Source organism: Micrasema longulum, unplaced genomic scaffold (assembly GCF_059751315.1).
Source record: "Micrasema longulum isolate JH-2025_06_02 unplaced genomic scaffold, ASM5975131v1 h1tg000147l, whole genome shotgun sequence".
NCBI lineage: Eukaryota > Metazoa > Arthropoda > Insecta > Trichoptera > Brachycentridae > Micrasema > Micrasema longulum.
In genome coordinates this window covers 592061-614065 of record NW_028277353.1, presented here as the reverse complement: position 1 = coordinate 614065, position 22005 = coordinate 592061, and the positions used below count along the sequence as shown (strand labels likewise).

At 32.4% G+C, this 22005-nt stretch overlaps 1 protein-coding gene across 2 annotated transcripts in view; it reads left to right on the top strand.

Moving 5' to 3' along the window:
* Positions 1-240: 240 nt before the first annotated feature.
* nrv3 (sodium/potassium-transporting ATPase subunit nervana 3) overlaps positions 241-22005 on the top strand; it is a 70996-nt gene continuing 49231 nt past the window's right edge. Inside the window, exon 1 of one of the 2 annotated variants that reach the window (XM_088242590.1) lies at positions 241-432. In XM_088242590.1, the coding sequence (XP_088098716.1) occupies positions 303-432 (130 nt within the window). In that variant the 5' untranslated portion in view covers positions 241-302. Of the gene's footprint in view, positions 433-1722; positions 1857-22005 lie in introns of those variants that run through there. The other variant, XM_088242591.1, reaches the window with a different exon arrangement.

Sequence of the window (22005 nt, the reverse complement as noted above, 5' to 3'; positions counted from 1 at the left end):
GAGGTTTTGGAAAAATGGAAAATTGTAAACGAAAAAGTGAACGTGGATCGTATCCGAGAAAAAGACTAGTCAATAAGTGTTCAGATTTGTCATACGGGTGTGTTTCGATGGAGAATATATAGTTTTTGGTTGTGAAAAAGTGATTTGCGGGGTCGGGAAAAGCCTTCGAGTTTCCCGCCTTTTCTGTCGGCGGAGCGCGCAGGCGTCCGCCGGGAGAAGGGGCTCGAGAGATCGAAAGGGCCGAGCGTGCGCGGCGTCAGCAGACCGAGCCCAGGCCCAGCCCGCACACCCACACCGCAGGCATGGCCGACAAGAAGGTGACGGAACAGTATTACTCCCCGCCGCCGGAACTGGGCCGATGGGAGGGCTTCAGACAGTTCTTATGGAATTCGGAAACCAGCCAGTTTTTGGGCAGAACCGGTTCCAGTTGGGGTAAGTCTTATTTCCGTCTTTTTCCACATTTCCCCGGACCTACCCCTCGACACCGGGTCGCGGTCAATCTCCATCTATTTCAACGCCGCGGTATCAGTCTCAAGTACGTTCTCTTATTATTCTGGTATCCTTTCATACACGAAAATTCGAATTTCCGCATTGCCGTAGGAAGTAGAAAATTGTTAAGAAAATGGCCTCTACGAGATGCGCAGAGTGCGCGCGCCTTCCGGCTTATGTAACAGTAGGATGACCCGCGATGAAGAAAATACCACCGAGTCTTAACCGCTTTCCTTTCAGATTTCTCACAATATCCATTATTTCGCTAATGCCCAAATCCCCGGAATTATCTAGACACCGAGTCCTCAACTTCCCAGACTACGTGTTAGTGAATGTCCGTAGATTTTATCTACCGAACAAAAATGGGTAGATTTTTATTCTTTTTTAAGTAGATTTACTCAATTTTAAGGCTTAATTTAAATGAAATGTAATAAAGATCCATGATTGAAAATTTCATATTCGTCCTTCGGCTAAAACGGTGAACAAGTTTCATGATCGATTTTTTATTAATCCGAACAAAGGCACTTTAGATAATTATTTTCATCACAGTAAAAAGTGCATATAGTATCTTTAACCTTAAGCATGGTAGTTTGCATTTAATCCCTAAAATCCGTGTAAGTGCGTTTTGACGGTGTATAGCTGGTTTGATAAAGCTAAAAATCGAATTCTGATTATTCTTGTTACAAAAATACAATTTACGAGGTAGCTATGAGTATAATTATGTACAATATTCTCATTGGGTTATCAAATTTCAACAAAGATTATCAGACAAAATATACGGTGATCGTGAATAGTTACATCATAATCATTAATGTAATTAAATCACGGAAAAAATATTTATAAATATTTATATAATTTGTGATCAGTATAATCAAATACACATAATAATGTGTATTGAAAATAATCGGTAAATAATATTTTTTTAAACAAAACTTATGTATTTAGCTAAATTTTATGATTTAAAGTAAATAAACGTACTTTTCTCACAGAAAAAGTACAATTAGTTTCGTTATGTAACATACGAAAATTTGAATTCATACGCTTGCAAGTTACGTAATGATTAAGACAACCTAAAATTGAATAATAAATCAGATTTCTAAGTAACTGTAAACATTTTCTGAACACGATAAATTTTTTTTTTTTTTAGAATGCATACTTTTTTATTTAAGTACGCATTTCATAAACTGAAAAACTCATTATAAAAAACATTATAACCACCTAGTACTTGGTAACATTTGGCATTCGTCAGACGGTCAAATAATTCAATGAACAGTATTATTTTATTCCTCTATAGTGTAATATGTGTTCATTTTAGTGTTTAGTTACATGTGGATCGTTAACAATGCCAAAAAAGAAAAGCCACACAGGTAGTAAAATAAGTTCTTGAAAATATTAATAGGTGTGCGATATGTGGTAGAAATATTGCGTTACATATAATGGAACACCAGAGTAGAATTTTTTTCACAGAAAATAAAACGCATGTTTTTAGTGAAACATAACCTGCATAAATGCATTTTAAAAATGATCTGGTACTCGTAAACAACATATTATGACTTAAAACATGTATTAAATTATATTTTTTGTGCATTTTAAAACATGTTTTCGTTAGTTGATGCTTAAAATGAATTCTCTTTTAAAAAAACCACGCACGTAATATTTGTAGAAAATAAAATCATTGAACGTGTATCATAAAATATACCCCAATTCCAATGTAAATGATGTGTGTGTGTGTCTTCTTCTTCTTTCCTATTGCATTTTCTTCTCCTTCCAAAAATATTCTCGGATCAGTCCCATTAGAGTTCTCCTGATATGGGAATTGCAAACATACGTCAGTTCAAACAGTTTTTGTGAGGGAGAAAGATAGAAAATGTTTGCTCTCCGCCATTTTACATTCGTCGAAACCTTTTTCGACCATTTTTCGACCAACTCTCAACCGTCGTAGTTAGTTTCATATTTTCCATACATGCACATACATACATTCAACGCCATATTCACATTACAAAATAAAGCTTGAAGTGGAATAACTAAGAGAATGCTGTAGGTGTTTTTTCAAACATTTTTATAATGGTTTTATGTGATAAATATTTTCTTGCTTTTCATAAATCTTTATTTTAAGAAATACCAAATGTTGTGTATATAAAATGGTTTAATATTTAAAATGATTTTTTGCGGGTTTTAAAATATTTTTTTTATGTTCTCAAATGCGGTTTGTTTCTGAATTTTACATCGTTTAAAATGCTATCACTTTGAAAAAGCTTCTCGTTGTAAAGTTAATAAAGGAAGTTCGACGAGACAGCCCCGCGCCCGCGTAGATTCTAGATAGAGTTCGGCGACTCATCAATCAATATAGCAATTATTGCCGATCTTAATCCGTCTCGTGGAGATATACAGTTTACCTGCTCGTACAGTTACGGTGCAATGTGGGGTCGGGTGGGCGCCGGGCGGGGCGGGTGGAGAAGAGCCACTTCGTCTAGCAGCCGCCTCTCCTGGCCCCAGGGCTCGGCGCATCTATCGTCGTTAATTACTTCATTATCTTTCGGAAGACCAGAGCGGAGGTGTGGACGGATGGCCTGAGATGTCCGCATCCCCGCCCCGCCCGCTGGCGCTCCTCAGACGGTCCTCGCTAATTATTGCACAACGGCCTTCGCAGTGTTTCCTCACCGAGCACCTAATCGTCCTTGGCTTGTTTCATTAAGGCGGTGCAAACTGCACTTACTAGGCCGCGAGGATGCGCTAATTCATTTCTCGCTCATTTCACTCCTAATCTAGGCCAAATATAAGGAGGGGGCTTGAGGAGGTACTTATATACACCCACTCCTTTTATCGAGGCAGGTAAAATACTCAGCGTAGATAGATTCATATTTATGTATTTGGTAAATTTAGTGTCTACTTTTGATTCTAATTATCGTGGTGTATAGACGAATTAATTTTCGACACGAAAAGTATGTTTTTTGTGCTTATTTAAGTGATTTGGTGGAAAAACTCAAAATATTGTAAAAACATTTTTGAGAAGTCAATATCGATGTTTAGGCATTCACAGGGCTTATGACCTGTTTTTGGCTGATTTATGTGGCCACTTTACAACAAACATTTTCTCAACTTTTCCATCTGTTGACTTTTGTGAAGTAAAAGAGCTGAAAACACTAACACACTAGGCAACGCCTGAAAACGCACTTCAATTTTTATACTTCTTTTTACACTAGTTAGTCGAATCAACAATATTATTTTTTAGACTTCTATATCGTGGGTATACTGGCAAAAAGCTTTAACTCTCAAATCCCTGTTTTCAAAAATCAAGCATTTAAGTTTTGTTCCAATTTTACTATTGTACATCTTATTTAAATATAGTAAGATGTTAAGTGCTCATTTGAGAACATGTTTTTATTTTTTCCGTTTCTTAACTTTGTATCAAGTAAATATAAGGTTATTTATAGCTTTTTGCCTGAATAAAATACCGGGTATACGACTTAACCTTAAATTTACTCTTAAAGTTATAGATTTATGAAATTTGACACTTTGAGCACCGGCCGAATACACATAGAATTTACCCCGTGCCCGGCCCATTTTGTGAAATTTCATGCTTTGTGAAGGGTTTATTAAACGTGTCATGATTATTAAAATACTTAGTTAAATCAATTCTCACTTCTCATATTAATTTGGAACAATTTAATAGGTGATTTTTGTATGACAGTTTTGCCAACATTGGCCTTTATGGAGAGCCACATTGCAATGTTTGCACAAATACCTACAGCGTTTCACTCCTTTTTTTGCGCTTTGTACCCTGGGACCGTGTAAACACGTGATTATAATAACCACGCGCTGTGTCCCGGTCCCGTGTTTTCACGTAGTTAATGAGCAGCGAAAAAGTACTAATAAAAGTCACTATATGTCAATAAAATGCACTTTTTTGAACAGCTGATAAATCAGTTTTGCCAGTTTGTAGAACGTTAAAAACTTTACAAAACTGGGTCATTAAGTCAAATCCGCATATTTTCGAGGTTAGGTTTTTTGCCAGTATACCCACGATATAACCCTTTAAAAAATATTTTTCCTCTGTTACAATAAATTTTAATCTTTACTCACCGGGGAGTTGAATCCAGCCTTGTCTAATGACATTTGGACTTTTTTTTAAAAATTGATAGTTCACAAATGTGTTATTAAAAAAAACATACAAAAAATATAAGAAAAATTAAAATATTTATTTAAAAAAATAAAAATTCGCATTTATAATTATTGTAGAAATTGTTCATGGTTTTTAACTCTTTCTAATCTTTCAGTTATATTTTAAAGTTTTTTGTGCTACCCAGAAACTAGTGAAATACAATTTTGATTACTGATTGAAATCAATCGAAATTATTTGATTAACCAATATAAATCATATTTAGACAAACAATATTTATATACTTTTACAAAAACATATCCAATTCGGATTATAATCGAATGGAGAGTTTCATACGGATTTCTGGTTTTATTAAAATGTTTTTTTTTTTTATAAATGGTCTAAAATTACTAATAACCGATAATATAATCGACTTGCTGTGGGCATTGTTAATAAAACCGGTGTTGTTTAAATTTTGCCGGGGTACCTGAAGCGTAAGACTGATCATCTTACCTTCATGTAGCAAAACTGATCAAGATACGCTGCGATTGGTGTACCAATGCAGTGCCCTATGCACTATCGGGTGCGGAAAGGGAATGATGATGATGATGGAAAATGGGGAAAATAATTACGGTTAAAATAATTAAATAGATACCCTTCTCGCTTGGAAGTTACGGGTTGGATTCCTGATAACTATTTTTTTCAAGCCCATTCTGTGTTTCAATTTATTTATTCATTTTACAAAATATGAAACATAAAAAATAATGTCGACACTTAACAATATACTTTTAATTTATTTTTACATATGAGAATACATGAAGAAAATATTTCTTCTTCATCTTCTTTCTCTGCCTGTTTTCCTGCACTCCTGGACAAAGGCCTCCTCCATTCGTGCAGGCTGCATCCAGGTCACACCGAGATGTTGGTCTAGGTCATCTTTCCACCGTCGTTGCGGTCGCCTCACACTTCTTTTTGTTGTTCGAGGTCTATGAGTCCCATTTCTCCTCCCAGCTTCTGGCTATGTGGCCTGCCCATTACCATTTTAGGGTCGCCATGCGGTGGATGATGTCAGTAACTTTTGTTCATTTTCTTATCTCTTCATTTCTGACTCTGTCTCTCAAATTCATCTCTAGCGCGGCTCTTTCCATGGCTCTTTGTGTCACTCGTAGTTTCTCAGCGCTTTGTTTGGACAGTGTGACCGTGTCTTGGCCATAGTAGCAACCGGCAGCGCACATGCTTTATTCATTGCATTATTCTCTTCAGGTCGATAAGTATTTTCCATTTTTTTGGAATACAAATCATTTTTCCAAACGCTGCATAACATAATCCAATTCTTCTTTTAATCTCTGCAGTCTGATTTTCTAGACCTAGTCGGATATTTTGTCCCAGGTATATATATTTCTGTACATTTTCGATTAAACTGCCTTCAACCCATTTTTTTTTCTACGATGATCGCCTTAGTCTTTGCCGCGAGAAATTATTACAAAATACCAAAACAGAATTATTATTAGTGAGTTAAATGATATAATATTGAAGAAAAAAGTAATTGCGTCAGGTACGTAACATTAAACATAGCCTCATCATAATGTAAATAGAAAGTTTGGATTCAACAGAATTTAATAAATTATTAAGAGAGGTATTAGGTTGTAATACTCCCTTCGTTATAGCGCATGGATAAATTATTTAACGTCATGGTTTATGCGTGTTTTGACGTTACGCAAAGATTTCCCATCGTAAGAACCTTCCCAGATTAATATGCAAGCACTCTCCTTAATAATATGGTTGTGGAATATAAACGATCGCACGTAGTTTATTACGTTAAAGATAGACAGTAAATGGGTATCTAAAAATACCCACCCCATGTGACCCTGTGGTTTGGGGTTTGGGTTTGTCCCCCGGCGACTGACGGTTGGGGTGACAAATACTCGTAATACTGCCTACAACCCTTCCGTCCAATATATTTGACCTTTCTTTTGGAAAACGCTTTTTTCTGTTTATTTTAGGAACAATGCTTTCATTATTTAAGTGGAAAACGTGTTTGTATTTCGGTTTAAGGGGATTTTATGTACCTCCATTAGGAATTTATAAACTTAAGAGAAACAAGTTAATCAAATGATACACATGTTACTCTGATTCACACAATAAGATGGACATTTATGGTTATTTCAAATCATAAGTTACGTACTAATCTAGGTATGTTATTATTGTAAGTAAAATTTGCAAGGTTCATATTTAAATAAAGTGGGGTTAGATGTCTGTTTAAATAGAAGAAAATAATGTTTGAAATTAAAGTAGGTACTATTTTTTTTATATTTTATTCTATGGGTACGTGCTACGTACTCGAGTATATCTCTACATGGACCAACAATAATGGACTTCTCGTAAATCCAACAAAAACACGAATTGCACTTGTTGATTGTAAAAATATGTATTTTAATGGGGATGTTCCCACACTATCTCTTTTCAAAATAAATGGCACATAAATTTTATTAATGAATTCAGTGAAAAACCTAGGTATTATCATACATAAGCATTTAGGGTGGAACGATCAGCTTAACGAAGTTTTTTTATAATCTTTATGGCAGTTTGCACTATCTTAAAAGATTGCAGATTTTTTGCCAATCAATGTTAAGCAAACATAAGTTCGAAGCTTACTTCTCCCACTCCTTGATTATGCATATTTATGTTATTCAGAGGCAAATTTTGAATTGCTTAATACGTTGAAACGATTGCAGAATCTTCGTATACGTAAAATTATATTCAATCTTCGCAAATTTGACCACATAAAAAAATGCCGCACGCAACTATACTGGCTCAGTATCAGGCATAGAAGAAACATTCACGTTCTATCACTTCTTCACATTAAAAAAAAAAAAATCCCACTTTGATTGCTTATCTGAGAGAGCTCTTCCAATCATCACAACGTGAACTATCTCTTCGTTCTAGTGACCCTTTTAATATCCATTTACCGATCTATTTTTTTTGCCTCCTTTTTCACAGTAGTAGCTGCTCCATTGTGGAATAACCTACTCACTAATGTCAGAAACGCTCTTTATTTATTAACATTTAATTCAAGATTGAAATATCGCTATCTAAATATTTGAGTGTTTCCTTTCTCCTTCTTTCTTTCCCATCTTGTAAAAGATTATAAGATTACGCATTAATAATATACCTAGAATTATTTTTTAATTTTTTTTATTTAATGCACAAAATACACAATTTTACATAGCCACAATTATATGTTTTTTTATGTCCCGACTTGTTAGAAAATTCCGTGTTAAGTCGGGACTCTTCGATATATAAATCAAAAATCAAAAATAGTTATTTACATATTAAAATATACCTACAGGTAATCAAAAAAATATGCAAAATAATCAAAACAATATACAAAATATACAAAATAATAATAGAAAAATAAAAATAATAAAAATTTATAATACATGTCGAAAATGGAATCAAAAGTTATATAATAATACGTATGACAGTGATGACATACACATACACGATATACGTATATGGATAATAATGAAAACAGCAGCGATGTTATGCATTTATTCCCGAAGCAATCTCATACAGTGGTCTCTACCCCTCGATACAATCCAGTTATGGATCTTCATCTTAAATATGGACGTTGTTTTGGAGAACTTAATATGTTCATCCAAGACGTTGAACACTCTTGGAGCTATATATGAAAAGTGTCTCCGAGCAAACATTGTACGCGTTCTCGGTATTAAGTAGTTTAGGTTACGCGAAAGCCTCGTACGGGCATTCTGTTGAGACCTCCTTCCGTAGTCGCCTGACCAGAAAACTGTCAATACATTCTTGATATAGATTTGACGAATATCAAGAACTTTTAACAATTGAAATAATGGTTCAGATGGGTAGGTCAGAGGGCACCAAAACATAACTCTAAGAATAAGTTTTTGCGTCTTGATTAGGGGGTTCATAACAACTGTCGAGCAACCTCCCCAGCCAATTATGCCATAAACAGCCACCGATTGAAAAAGCGCAAAGTAGACATTTTTAAGAGTGCTCTAATATAATCATATACTATTTTCTCAAACTAAACGGTTGGGGAGGTAGGAAAAAATTGCCTCCAGGCATGCCCGCCCTTATGTGTATATAAAATGTATATGTATAAAAATGGTTAATTACGAGAAAAAAGTTATAAGGCAAAAACGCATTCTAATTATTCTAATGTTTAACTTGTACCATTGTATTTTGTTGTCATTATGAGGTTTTAAAATTCATTTCATTACAGTGATTAGTCCGTCTAGTAGCGGCACTGCATAAGGTTTCCATACTTTATAAGGTTTCGTACTAATCTTAAAGTACCAATGTTGATTTCTAATCGGAAAGGAAAAGGAATTTATAAAATTAAACGAGAAAAGTTCAAGATCCGTTTTAGCGTTAATTTTTCTCTCCTATCATAAATTGTAGACATTTCTAGATTTTATTCTTTCCATCACTTTTCACAAAAATAATATAAAATATTACGCTTTATAAAAAAACTCAATGTAAAAAGTTCAAATACAAAAAATGATTTTGTAATGTATGGCCGTTTTCACACATGCCACGCAAATCCATACGACCCGATATTTTACCGCGCTTATCCTGCAAACACATACTAAATCTGTTACCTTTTCACACGCGTTGTAAAATGAAGACGACCCGGTCTGCCAAACAAAAATCTTTGAGTACCGGCCGAATACACATAGAATGTACCCTGTGCCCGGCCCATTTTTGTGAAATTTCATGCTTTGTGAACGCGTTACTTAAAAGTGTCATAATTATGAAAATACTAGGTTAAATCAATTAAAACTTCTCAGATTTATTTGAAATAATTAAATAAGTAATTTTTGTATGACAGTTTTGCCAACATTGGCCTTTATGGAGAGCCACATTGCGCATTGCAATGTTCGCACATATCGCTTTTTTGTGCTTTGTATCCCGGAGCAGTGTAAACACGTGATTATAATAACCGTGCATTGTGTCCCGGTCCCGTGTTTTCACGTGGTTTACCAGCAGCGAAAAAGAAATAATAAAAGTCACTAGATGTCAATAAAATGCACTTTTTTAGACAGCTGGTAAACCCCGTGAAAACACAGGACCGGGACACAACGCATGGTTATATAATCACGTGTTTACACGGCTCCGGGATACAAAGTGTTAAAATAAGTTGTATTTTTACTGACCGTTTTATTGTAATCAAATCATTACATTACAATAAATTCATTTACACTGCTCAAATACATAATAAGATTCTTGTTTGTAATACCATAAAAACTAATGTATTCATTGTTAAGTCAAAAACATTCCAACTGTGGTGTAGATTTGATTATTCACTCTTCTCACAAAGGTGCTATAATCTCAGTTTCACTTTTTATGGCTGGCTGCTTTCTGCATAACTACGTACAAATGATGTAGAAAAACATAAATATATATTTTTGCACCACAATACACCAAAACGATAACTGCGGCTATAAATTCCGGGAATTGGAATACGAGTATCACAGTAATAATACTTTTATTTATTTATTTAAAACTTCAAGTACGAAGAATCAGTACTATGGAGGGCTTATTGCTAAAAGTAATATTTTCCAGCCAACCAAAAAACAGACTGGTCCAAAGAAGAGTTAGTCAAAATTTTGTACTGAAAATAAATATCAAAAGATACATGCCTAAAATAAAAATAACGTTATTATTTAAAACTAACAGCTGTTTTTTTAATTAGGAGATAAGGTTTGTACATATTAACTTTTTTTTAAAATGACATTATGTTACACATACATATTAGCCAAAAAATAGTGTTGATATAACAAATAAGATATGTGTGTATAAAAATAATTTGTTTTCTAAATACTTAATTACCAATAGTGACAATGTTTTGACACTTCTGATTTTCAACTATTACTTATGATTATCAAGGGGCATTAGGTGTTAATGGTCGTTTTTTAGCAAATACTTTGCGGTTTTTCTCTTTTCTGTGTTTTAGTATCATCGGTGATAGTGTTTTTACAGAAGTAAATTGATTTTATGGAATGGTTGTATGTCCTTGAACTCAGATAATATATTATCTCCCTTCGTAACTTGCACCCTCACTAACTCATCTCCATTTTATGCCCTCCCCTCGAGGCCGACTGATACGATCCATACTGCCGTACAGCATACCATGGAAGAAGATTCCCTATTTGCGGATGGAAAATGTTTAAAAAAAAAATTCAATATTTTATGTCTTCAGCACGACGCGTTTATATTGCCAGTTTAGCAAGGCGTCGTTATAATGGTTCCGTTTAGTTCGAGTTTAACCTTTATATACACCCATTTCCTCTTCCGACACCGCACGTGGATAGCATCTATGTATTTACTGAAGTATCTAACACAGATTTACATTATTATTGGTCACCCCCATTTGGAAGGGACGGAAATAGGTTATCTGAGCGCGTATCGATAATTACCAGCTGTACCTTATCGCGTGAGGACGATAGTAGAAATGATAAAAATAGTCAAACAAATTGATATAATATTGAACTTTTTTACGTTGTTTAAAATCACTCAAACCAACAATTATTTGAGTATGAAATATTAAAATAAGTGATTACACAAATATCGATTTAATACAGAACTTTTTGAGAAAAGAATATGAAAATCTAGGCAAAGAGATAAATACCTTTCGCTTGAAATTTCAAGTACTAAAATATATGCAATTTGGCGAGCTTATTGCTAAAAGCAATTATATTCCAGCATACGAAAAAAACAAAGTAGTCAGCCAAAAGTTTGTACTTTGAATTATTGTTTTTTAAAATATTTATTTATCATATACACCCAGAGGGCTTTTACATGGCAGGTACAAAACTAAAATTCAAAACAATATGTATCTAATAAACAAACACATTTTTTCAAGTATCGAATATAATGCTTTATAGATATACATAATTAAAGATTTAAAAACTACATAAAAGTATGTAGGTACAGAATTAAACGTGTTTGAAAAATTCTAACAGTTTTTGAAATTTAACTTAACAGTAGGAATTATTTAAGTGAAGGTAAGTATAAGTACAAAGAGTCATCGTGTTTTTAACAGCATTCAAATAATGCAAGTTATTTTGGTTTTATAACCGTAAGAATTTTAAATCTAAAAACTGACTATGGAAAATGAAACAGATCAGTTTTTCCATATTCGTTTCCGAGCCGGTGTAGCCTGATGATGGGAGAATATACAGAATAATTCTCATTATGTAAAATATATACGCGAATTATTTTCAAATTAAAGCTGTTTTACAGATTCATCATATTAACTTTTTAATGAAAAATATTTTTGTCATACACATTACATGATAAAGAATGTGGAATCAGATAATAAATTTGGAAGGAGCCTGGAAGGGGATTCAGGAAATAAAAGAAGTGTAAAAAATGACAGATGTTGGGTTTCTAAGGATATACAATATAATAATGTTTCTGGCGTCCCTTTAATTATTTTAAGGATTTTGTTATCAATTCGATTGAAATATGGAGATAATACGTTTTATTTCTTCCTGCAAATATTCTTTCAGACTGTGATTGCTATAACGTCGCGCCAGGGTAGACGTTCTTTTATTTTTACGATCCACCTAAATAGGTTTTCTTATGTGACACTCGCACGCAACTCTTTGGAGAAATTTTTCGATTTCGCGATAACAAACATTCCGATATTTAACGACGAAACATATTAGTATTGAAATATAACGTTAAGGTGTGCCCCAACTAAACTATGTATACATAAGTTATTTTATTATATTATTGTGCTCAGGAAAATAACGTCCGTGACATTTAATACTTCCGCAAGATTAAGGTTTTGCTGGTGTTTTCTTTTTAGATTAAACGAAGGTAGAACAAGAGATATTTCAAATTGAATTTACTCGAAACTCATCCGTTTATTGCTTGCTTTCTCGCTTTAAATGCCGATATAATTTGCTGGATTAATGGGGAAATGTAGCACATGGCGGTATTTCTGATTATTCGCGTTCCAGGCTATTTTCTAGAAAACTATCTCTATTTGAATATTTATGTACGTAGTTAATCAAACAAAAGATGCTAATTTAATTAGATTGGTCGCACGGTAGCTTATATATTTGATTTCGAATAATATCGGAGGTAATATTTTAGTTAAGTACTATGTCGTTTGAAAATTTATTTGTAAAATGTGTTATGTAATTTTTATTATTTGATTTGTTTTATATGTATGTAATTTTAATACTAACTATGCTTGTATTACGTACATATCTGTAATACTAAATATTTGTCATGCTTTTCAGCTTGCATTATGTAATTTAAATACCTTTTCACACTCATAATAGTCTAGAATTTAAAAAATAAAATGAATAAATATAATATAACACATTTTCGAATATGAATATTGATTTAAATTTTATAATTCCCCACTAAAATTGGGTATTCTGATATTTTGCGTTATAAAAAAAATAGATACACAAATTACAACAAGGATTGAGAATATTTTAGAGAAGGGAATATGAAAGTCTAGACCTGTCATTGTCTAGTTTAAGGGTCCACTTAACACACTGTGTAACATTCATTTTGCCCATGTTTGGACATCTATATTTCTTCAATTCTTCCATCTGTTGACTTTTTGGACAAACTTTAAATTTTGCAATAAAATAGATAAATGATTTATTTATTTCATTATTAAGTATTTAGTAGCAGACTTTTTTTGTATTTATTTGATTAATACGAGTTTGTATACTGTAAAATTAATAAAACGAAACATACATTTGACATGTTTTAAGAAAAGGAACCGTTTTTTTTTCAATTAAATTTGATAAATTGATATAATGTAAAATTTAACAAATATAATAAACTATTTACATTTTACATGTTCTCTGACTAAGAACAGTTTTTTTTATATATTTGAATTTGATTTACAATAGTAATAACTATATATTATATTTTATACGTTCTTTGACAAAAATCAGTTTTAAAAAATAAACTGCATTCTATAAAATTAAAAATAAAAATAAATAAAAGTTAAACCTAACCAAATCAAAATTTAACAAATCTGAATAAATACATTATCAATACGTACCTACGTATGTAATACAATGTACACTGATACTACTTATTGTATCAGTTCTCTATACTTTCATTAATTTCATTTCGAATGTGCGTGACTTGTAAGATTATACGTAAATATATTTGATTTATATCTACTAAACCTAGTTATTTGAAGGTCAACCGGCGAATCGTGGCCCAAACAAAGTGCCCAATAAATGTGGGCTATATACGGTCCGCCCCTTTGTATGGATATAGAGTAAATAATATAAACAACAGACTTAAATATTCAGCAAGAAGGCTACAAATATCGATTTTTACTACATTTCAAATAAACTGAAATAATTTACTAAGTGATACGCGGTTTATGTGTTACAAAACTAATCTACCTAATTAAATGTTGTATTCCCAGCAGGAAAAATTAATACCTGTGGCTAATTTAATTTGAAACTAAGTTAGCTTAATTAAATTTTTAGTATTTAAGCCCTCTAATTACTAACGAATATAGTCAAAGTGATAAATAAATATTAGTTATATCTAGGTAGTTGTTTGAAAACAACCAAGTTATAGATACTTGATTAATATTTTGAACGTTAAGGTGTACTCGTATTAGCTTTTATTGTAAGGGTTGATAATCTTACATTCTCTCGCAAGAGGCTAAATTAGCAGTTCATAATGGAGTTCTGGTACCAACCCTAATGTATGGAAGCGAAGCATGGAGTTGGAAAAAAAGGGACGAAAGTAGACTGAATGCTGTTGAAATGCGATCCCTCAGGCGAATGTGCGGAAAAACAATGTATGATAGGTGCCCTAATGTCGAAATTAGAGCAGAATGCAAGGCTGAGTTAAGCATTATCGACAAAATTAAGAAAGGTCTTTTGCGATGGTTCGGTCATGTGGAGCGAATGAATGATGAAAGAACGGCTAAAAAGATTTATGATGCGAATGTGTCTGGTTGTAGAAGTCGAGGAAGGCCGAGAAAGACATGGCATGATCAAGTACAACAAATTCTTGAAAGTGGTCATGTGAAAAGTCGGAATAATCGACGTGCGTGCATGAGAAGATGTATGAATGTGAAGGAAGCAAAGGAAGTGTGCCAGTACAGAGTGGTGTGGCGTTCTATCCTCTCTGCCTACCCCTCTGGGGAAATGGCGTGATGGTTAGTTAGTTAGTTAGTTAACTTGGTGCTCAAACATTTCAATAATTTAACAATATACAGAGAGTGAAATATAATAGTCCAGGCATTTACAGAGTTTATGGCTGGTTTAAGCCGCCACTTTACACACTGCGTAATATTCACTATTTTGCCTATATTTTAATATCCCTGTTGTAAATTGTTAATCTTAATGACTCGCTAAGGGGTGAAATCCAGTCTTTCAAATTCAAAGTTTTGTAATTTTAATATATGTTAGTATACACATTTGTATGTAATCACTTACTTACTTTTCTAAGGCTACCAGTTTCGAGACGTACCCGTATCTTTGTCAGGACATTTTTATTACACTACCATGCAAATCCTACTATGTATATACCTTTACCATAGTAGCAGTTGCATAAAAATATAAAACCAATTTTCTGACACCAAACACGCTATTATAAGGAATACCAACGTACACTGACTATAAAATAAATGGTGTTAAATCTTGTGGAAATAACTGTTTTAAAAAAGGGAGGAGGTGTGAAAGGGGACGTAATCTAAATTGACTCTAGGGCGAACATTGCAATCAAACATCGTATAGTGGGATATATTGAAAGAATATTTGATTATTGATCAAAGGGAGATCACTTTTCAAAGCCTTCCAAACGTGAAAAATTACTATTTTAAATACTTAAAATGCTGATCTGTGATTAAGATGCAGTATGCATAATAAGAAAAAAAATACGCATACTCACAATAACAGCTTCTCCGAATTCGCAAATCACCCAATAAATTTTAATCACGACTTTGTTTAATTTAGTTAAAATATTACAACAATTAAAAATTTAACTACAATAATACGATTATTTAAATTGAACATGAACTTAAATACTAAAGTATACTAAAGCGTTTTCTGGTAAATAATGTGTTTTGGTTAAATTTTCGAATAGCGTGCGTCTTATATTTAATGCATTTTTTGCGTCTAGTTTTGCCGTGATAAAATAATTATAAGAGAGTGTTACGAGGTGTGTAAATTGGTCTTTTGAACCAGATTTCTACGACAAATGCTTTATTTTTCTTTGTCAAGATATCTGCCTACATACGTAGATAATTATACCTATGTGCGTGAATACAACGCCAGCAAATATACCAAAATAGTAAATTCGCAATGCACTTCAATTTGATATCAATTGACCATGTGATTGAGAAGCGTCTGTATAGTTAACCCTACTCACGTGATTTGATATCCACTGGAACACTTTGTCATGCAATATATTGTATCATTACTTGTAAATAGATACTATACTCGGCTTTCAGGGCCATACGCGAAACTGCAGAGATTGTGATTTCCTCTTTTAAATATCGTAACGAACATTTGGAAAATTTCGTTTTTTGATTTAAAAAAAAAAGTTGTTAAAAACATATTTGACCGATGAAGCGATATGCACCGGACGCAGAGAAGGTGAGAGTTGGGGGTTTGTGAAAGGGATGCTAGTTCGAGACATTGAAAGGATAGGCGATGGTTTGAGGATTTTGATGAATAGGTATTTAAACATTGTTTTTATGTCACTCTCTCGCAAATGTCTCCCCGATCCTGTGCGAAAAAGAAAATTGCACGTTCGACTCGAATCGACGAGTTTCGAAGCATAATTTATCAAAAAAACAAAACCATTGAAATACGCCAATGGTAAATATCTACAAAAAAATATACCCCTTAAGTGCCATAATCCTGGGCTAAAATACGCGACCACGTTTGTACGACGAAAAGTCAGATCGTGTTTCTTCTTTCTCTCTTCTCAAATTATAATATTTTATTTTTTTCATTTAAAAAATGATTTAAAAAAAAAATTGTAGGGATTTAAAAAAAAAAAAGGAATGTTCCTCAGAAGTTTCGCGGTCTGGCCCCGAAACGCGTGTATTTACAATGTACCTACATACATATGAGCGTCGCGTGTCCAAATTAAATTTTTTTTTTATTTAAATCAAACTTAGCAAAAATACCGCGTCTCTGGTCAAAATGTCATAAACCACATGTTTTTTTTTCGTGGTGTAATGGTCAGCGCGTTAGTCTGCCATGCAAGAGGTCTCGGGTTCGATTCCCGACATGGTTAATATGAAATATTTTTTAAAAAGGTGTTTTCACTCTAGAATATTTCATAGTCCCTGGACTGGTACCTGAAGCATAAGACTGATCATCTTACCTTCGTGTATCAAAAATGATCAAGACACGCTGCGATTGGTGTACCAATGCAGTGCCCTGTTGCAGTGGCATGTTATTCGCCACGTGGCTATGTGGTTAGCGCGTTTGTCTATCACGCAAGAGGTCTCGGTTTCGATTCTCGATATTATTGAGATATATTATATATTTGAAAAACCGTTTTTATGCTGCCATATTTCATAGGTTCTGGACTAAAAGCGCTTAAAGCATCATTTACATTTGATGATTTATTTGACAGTTTTTGCAATGTTTAGAGGTTCATTGTTTCAGTATCCGACTAGCTAGGAATTTCCTGAGTTTTAGAAGGACATTTTGTAACTTTTTTTTTTCATTGGATGATGCCAAAATTATTCAATCAAAACCAAATTGAAAAATTGTTACAAAAAATAAAAATAAATATTTAAAAAGCAACGAAATAAAATTTAAACAAAACAAAATATTATGTCAAATAAAAAATTCATATTATATAAACAATTCACGTTTTATTCACCTGCTCATCATTTCTTTAAGTACATCGCAACTGACAGACTTCTTTATGTCAGGGTTCAATGTGTCGAAAAACTTAGGGCTTAATACCGTATAATGTCTCTGAAAAAAGACAGTGGTAATTATAATGTATTTATTTAGATAGTTATAGAAAAAACTTAAACTCAACTCGAGATAATGCGTCTGAATTTAATAACTTGTAATTATATAACTAAAATTATTTTTCTTCGAATTGATTAAAATGTAAGTTATAGTTGTTTAAGTTTCTTTTTGTAATTTTTAAATAAATACATTACATTTGTGAGTAGTTATTGTATTAAATATATAATAAATGGGATGGGAATAAGTGAATAAATTAATTAATTAAATCTAGTTCTGAAATCATTATTAGACTATTAAAATAACATGACAATAAGGTAATACTAGTCATATTTTATTTTTTTTATTTATAATAAAGCTGTTGACGGTAAATTATAGAATTCAACAACAGTCAGTACAGTAACCGATTACTGAAATATCTTAAAAAATTACATTATTTATGTGATATTTAAAATCAAATACAGAAATGAGTTAGAAAATAGTTTCAAAGGATTTAAATATCACAGAAACCGTTGAAGGTCATTATAATATTTTTTTACTATTATTAGACCAGGTTTGTATTTTTTAAATAAAAAAAAACAATTCATTTTTTTTTATAATAGAAATAAAACAGAGTGATTTTTAAGTATAGCTCACAATAAATGGCAATGAACTTCCGCCAAGAATTCTCACTAAGAAACTGGAATGTTTCAACATATTTGTGTTTTTTATATTAAAGTGTTATTTGACTTTTACCACGTATTAATGTTGTTTTCAAACGTAATAAATCAGCATTTTTCGATTTAGTTTCCGAATTCCGCTAATGTAAATCGCAGAAGAGATGGGGTGGTTACGTCAAGATCCATCACTCGTTAGAAATGAAATTCAATTTAACAACTGCCACGTGAAATGTCAGAGTCATTTATACCAAGTACTGGTAATCACGGAGAATCGCACCAACTTCGAGTGCTTGTAAAAAATATCTAAAGAGGGAATTTCAAATTTACCAACAGTGGCGCAGAATTTCTCATTGAAACTCAGCATGAGATTAGAATATGGTAATATTTTAAAGAAAGGATGGATTTCGATTAAAATTTTTAGTCTCCTGTTTTATCAAGATAACCTCTTCTTAAGAACATTTATATTTATTTAGTTGAATTTGACTTTCAAATTTATGCTTTCATGCAGAATATGATGCCGCGTTATTTGTACTGGCTTTTTATATACGAGGGCTTTTGCGTAAACGATGGATAAATAAATACGATGCTTAAGAGATAAAATACATTTTTTATCATGAAAATATACCATAAAATTAATGAAGATTTTTTTTAATTGACCGAGTTCTTATTTTTCAACAAAATTAATTCGTAACTTCTTTTCATCTCTCATTTAAATAAATGCCACGATGAATATAATTTTAATTACGAAATACACGATACTGACAAAACTATAAAACAAAACTACGCAAAATAATTTTAGGAAATGCAATTTAATAGTGCGATATGTAACCATTAAAAGTATGTGAAAAATGGATCAGAGGAATGAAGATTAAATCGGATTTGAGCCATACAAAAATTCGCACTCTGTGCGCATGAATAATTTAATATTAGCAAAGCCAATGTGATGGAAAAAGGTGTTCTCTCGCTCTGCGTTGGCATTTGATCTATTGCGATATTTGGTAGCTGCCCCCCAACCACCAAACAGCCCCCTAACGGCCCCCAACCAGCCCCCGACTAATCCACCAAATTAACCCCCAACTCAACCATTTACCATGCATTCTCTTCACATTACCATTCATTTGAATTTCAAACATTTCTGCCACAATAAATTTTACCCATTTCTGTCGATGCCCGAGTTTTCGATCGTTTACAAAAATTAGGTAACACTTCACCTAATTTTTGTGAGTTCAAACAATTATAATTTAAAAAGTAATTGACGTTATGTGAGTAAAAAAGCAAAATACGGTTTTTTGCTTTTTTACTTACATGCTGAGTGTATAAAAATTTTAAAGTCAATTAATCAGGAGTCAAAAAGAGTTTTCCTAAAAAATTGTATTCTATTCCGTGTAAACCGTCAAGTATTACGAAAACTGCTAATGATAAAATTAAGTTAGCCATTTTTCAATTCAAACCGATTTCTAATTATTTACGTTACAAAAAAAATATTTTAAAGTGAAGGAAAACCCAAGACAATTAATCATTTTGAACGAAGATTTTTCTAAGTGTGTTTATAATTACATGAGATTGCTTTCAGGAAATTGCTTGTGGTAGGTCGCAACTTAAACGGATAACTTCATTAGTGTCAGCTTTATCGAATTTATTATTCAGACGATTGTTCCAAGTTTGGCGCTTCCAACTTCCTTGGGGAAATCCGAGAAGGCTCTCGTATGTATATATTCTCCCAGATCCAACGATGGTCAACATCCATTTACCGATATTATATTGTGCTTTAAGACAGCGAATTTTACAGAATTTTTCCTTCCTTGTCTTTGTCTAAACTAAATTCAGACAGTGAAGTTATTTTATAGTGCCTTTGTTTATGTTTTTGTGGTGTCTTTGTATTTCTTGTGGAAGTAATTAATGTAAAGACATCACCCGCGAGCGTGAATGAGCATTTCAAAGCTTAATATGAGACGACGAGGCAAAAAAAATAAAAAATAGTCAAATTTGTAGGTGTATGGGTACTTTGAAATGACTAGAAATTGTTTGTTCGTACATTAACAAGCGCAAAATCTTCCTTTATCAATGTTGGGTGTAATGTAATAGCTTTTTATATTATTTGAATAACACAGCAACAGCAAAATTCAAATTTCGAGTGTTCTAATAAAACGTTTTAATTAAAATTGAAAAAAAAATTCAGTATATGAAAAATAAACCGATATTAGATTTTGAATTTTGTAGGTTTTTTTAACAAAACACTTAATAAAGATAATACTGCATAATATTTGATCTTCTATTCTGAAAGAATTCCAAATTTTCTGTCAGAAATCTTATGAAATATGGTGGATTAGAAATTATGAATGATTTGTTTGCCAGATAGTCATATATTATTATGATAATGCGGAAAATTAATTTTGAATATATTTTTTACTTCGTCAATTATCCAGAGTTATTCGCAAAATAAATTTATTCCTTTGGCTATTTTTTATCGAATTTCACCTGGCTAAAAGCTTTATTTGCCCATGTTACATATTATTATTATTAATTGAAATTAATTATAACATTCCAATTAGACACCTTTCGTTTTATTACCACTCGTATCTATTATACTTAAGCAAATGCAAATGTAATTATGAAAATTCTTTTCATTACTGCAATCGAACACTCTTATTTTTCAAAAAAATATTTTTTTAGTTTTATTCTACCCTTTAATCGATACATTCAAATTTTCCTACTATTACGTGTTTGGCGTTCTTGTTAACTGACAACGTTAGTTTGTTCTTTTTGTTTAATTAATAGTACGTAAAGACGACTGCCAACCTTAGCGGCAAGTCTGCGGCCTCACAGGTCCAAGGTTCGAACCTTACTCTACCATGACATGGTTCCCATTCTTCAATAGTATGTCATGTATATCTCGATAGAAATGTTTCCTGAAATTGAAATATTTAGTGAGATCACAAGAACAGTTTTTTTTAGAAAAAATAAAAACTTTTACGATTGTATAAATCGTGTGGGGTAAAATAACCCTTCTAAGTTGAAAGTAAACTACCTGTTTTTCGTGAATAACATCTGCTTCTGAGAAATAGAACATCACTTCCTTTTAAACTGTCTTTACGCTTGATTTCTTACCCTTATACGGGTATAGTGCTCTCGAGATAGGGGTTCTCAAGGACGATCTAGATCTATGTGTTGGAAGGAGGAACAGGAAGATAATGAAAGATGACGATTCTTCAAACTGTACAACCAAACAAACGTTTCTCTGTAAACCCTTGCTTAGTTCCTCGGTATTTTCATTAAAATGTTTCTTCATTTATATTCTCTACTTAGTATCTTGTTCTCTACATCCTCTTTCAAGGATTTTAATGAAATAACTTTGTTTGGGTATGCTCTTGTAAATAAATACTTTTTGGGATTCTTTTATATTTATGTCAACACTCTGTAATAATATTATGCTTAAGTAAATAATAGTTTTTTTTTCTGAGGCGCTAAAATATGTTTTTTTAATCATTTTATAAAATGAATAATTTTTGAAGTGATAATCTGTGAATGTTCACTAATAAAAAAAATTACGTCTTTATAAATTTATCGATCAGCTTCGTCTTCATATTATATATAAATATATGCTTTTTTAAATAGGATAAACAAAGTTAGGTTAAATGACATAACGGAAGCATTTTGATAGAAGAAAAGTTATTTATTGTGGAAATCGTATCCATTACCACAAATACCCCATTGTTTTTGTTCATATTTTCTAATTAATATCATGACCTGTGTGTGGGTATACTAAATCTTA